General features: G+C 41.4%; 1 protein-coding gene across 4 annotated transcripts in view; it reads right to left on the bottom strand.

Moving 5' to 3' along the window:
- The window catches only part of LOC138012855 (polyubiquitin-B-like), a 20,369-nt gene that overhangs the window by 1,347 nt on the left and 16,522 nt on the right, over positions 1–2,500 (bottom strand). Inside the window, exons 2-3 of one of the 4 annotated variants that reach the window (XM_068859767.1) lie at positions 1,835–2,000; positions 1–362 (exon numbers count right to left, since the gene is read on the bottom strand). The exon at positions 1–362 is cut by the window's left edge and continues 1,347 nt beyond it. In XM_068859767.1, coding sequence (XP_068715868.1) covers positions 1–362; positions 1,835–1,952 — 480 coding nt within the window. In that variant the 5' untranslated portion in view covers positions 1,953–2,000. Of the gene's footprint in view, positions 363–1,834; positions 2,383–2,500 lie in introns of those variants that run through there. The other 3 variants (XM_068859768.1, XM_068859769.1, XR_011125088.1) reach the window with 3 other exon arrangements.

Here is a 2,500-nt window from a genome sequence, read left to right as displayed (position 1 = left end):
ATCACTTGGTCCGACTTCTAAATAGAATTTTTCACCAATAAAAGGGTCGACCAAGATTTGCATTTTCTCTGAAAGACCCAAGGGTCGGGTAGCCGTTGTGGGAATATTTCCCCGACTCTGGGTAAAATCCTCTTCTGACAGTTGTTTTGTCTTGTCACCCTCCCAGACAGGCGAATAATCGGCCAACCCAGCAACCCAGTCAACATCCTTTTGTTGTCTTGATAGATCAACTGCCTTGGATACCTCAAGATTACTTTCCATAGTTGTTGCTGCCGACATTTTCATCATTTTCAACTTCTCTGAGAGATTGCCTTGCTCATCTATTAATTGTGTGCCGCTCTGAGATTTCTCACGTCGACGCCCTGAAACAATACAGATTCACTTTCAGTAGCAAAATCATCAGTATAGCAAACTTGACACTAAAATAGGGTGCCTGTGCAACGACGACGGCAGCAGTGAGACCGCCACAAAACAATACGTTGAAAAAAACCTTTAACAAGTTGTATAGAAACTGGAATCAAAGCTCACAATAACCCAGGATTAACTCAATCGTGTTTTAAACAACTGAACTGTGACGGAATTTTCCATTCTTTATCTTTGTAATTAGACTTAGTTTGTTCCGTTTTTATGTCTTAGTATTTTGTTACCTTTTAGTGTTAATGATGTAGTGTTTATCGTCGTCGCAGTATCACGTATTGTAAGTTATATCTGTAAGCTGATTGTCCCTTAAGTGTTGATTTGGTATGATATTGTAAACATAGGAATGTATGGTACCGTGTTGTGTTAACAATACGTATGTAACTAGCGTATGTGTTATATATAGAAGTTAGAGCAGGGGTGGCGCAATGGTGAGAGCACTCGCCTCTCGTCAATGTGTCCCGGGTTCGATTCCCGGTCCCGGCCCCATATATGGGTTGAGTTTGTTGTTGGTTCTCTCATTGCTCCGAGAGGTTTTTCTCCGGGTACTCTGGTTTTCCCCTCTCCAGAAAAACCAACAATGCCAAATTCCAGATTCGATCCGGAATGCACGGACACATGTTGAACGAGCTCCTAAGCGCGCTTAAGGTGTTCCGTGGGTAAACAAATTCCATTCCTATTTTCCCAGTAATTATTCGTTTATAGAAGTATCGGTGTTTTTGGTAGGAGTGGGTCAACAGTTGAAGGAAAGAACATGAACGAGTCGCAAAAGACTAATCATTTCAGGAGAAGAAGGTGAAGGGAAGAGTACACGGATGCCAAGAGATCACTGCTAAACACAAACTTATTCTTTTCTCTTTATGCTAATTGTCCTCAGCAGCCTGTAAAAAATCGAAAAGAATTTTTGCATTAAACTGAGGCTGGTGAGTCTAATTAGCATAAAGATAATATAATTTATTGGCAGCCATATTGGTTTACTGAAGCAAAAGGAAGAATTTGCGTGAAAATGGAGTTCAATTGCCAAACGAATTTTTCCATCCTCCAACATGGCCGCCGTTTCTTTCTTTTACTCCACCAACATGGATGCCATGAAGTCACCCGAAAATACTCTATAAACACCTGATGTCCGAGCGGCCATGTTGGTATCCCAAACTAATGTACTGGGAATTGAACTTAATTTTTATGCAAACGGTCAGTATAAAATGCAGACTAGGTGCAAAATAGGCCTCGGCCCAGGCCTCAGTCTACATTTCATACTAACCGTTTACGCAAACATCTTATTTTGTGTTTCGGTTAAAAAACATGACCCCTGATCACGTACACAAGCCCTATTGTTTTGTGTCATTCCCATCACTGTTGTCGTCATAGTTACTTCAACTCCACACTGTCTATATGACACATTTTCTACCAAACTCACCAGAAAAATACTCTTGACAAGCTCTGTACTCCTCTTCAGGGATGAATGTTGTCAATTTCACCTCAAGCAGGCCAAACTCCTCCAGAAGCTCCTTTGTCACGAGATATTTCTGAGCCATTTTATTCACATGACCTAAGGAATAGTCTTCCCACAGGTCCTCCAGGCTCTGCAAAGAACGTACTTCCACAGTGATTACTAAGCTTCCTGACTTAGCACCAACAATCAGGGCTTTGTGCACCCTTTCAAGATAAGTACGAACTCATTTCTTTGCTCCGGTGTTGATGGATCTAATCCCTGAAAGGTCCTGAGTGCAATGATATTTAAAACTGTTTGTGTATCAATCTCTGTAAATGAAATGCCTCCATATAATTCACTTTCTGCCGCCAAACTGGGCGGGACCACTGCATGCTGTTTGTTTGAGGAGCTAGGCACTTCTCTCGCTCCCTGAAAAACTTCTTGGGGTTGCTGTGGAGTTACTACTGTCCCTGTGCCTGTCTGTGCACTAGCGAGAGTGATAGCCTCACAATCAATTTGAAGTCGAAGACGAGCTTTTGAAAATAAAATTGTGAATTAGACATGGCCATGAAACCACACACAAAATGAGATGCCAGAATTATTTTAAGGTTTATTAAATTCTCAGCCTCAGATAATGCTTTTCCAACTTTC

Source organism: Montipora foliosa, chromosome 8 (assembly GCF_036669935.1).
Source record: "Montipora foliosa isolate CH-2021 chromosome 8, ASM3666993v2, whole genome shotgun sequence".
Classification (NCBI taxonomy): Eukaryota; Metazoa; Cnidaria; class Anthozoa; order Scleractinia; family Acroporidae; genus Montipora; species Montipora foliosa.
Note: the sequence above shows the minus strand (reverse complement) of the source record. Positions and strands in the feature narration are given on the sequence as shown.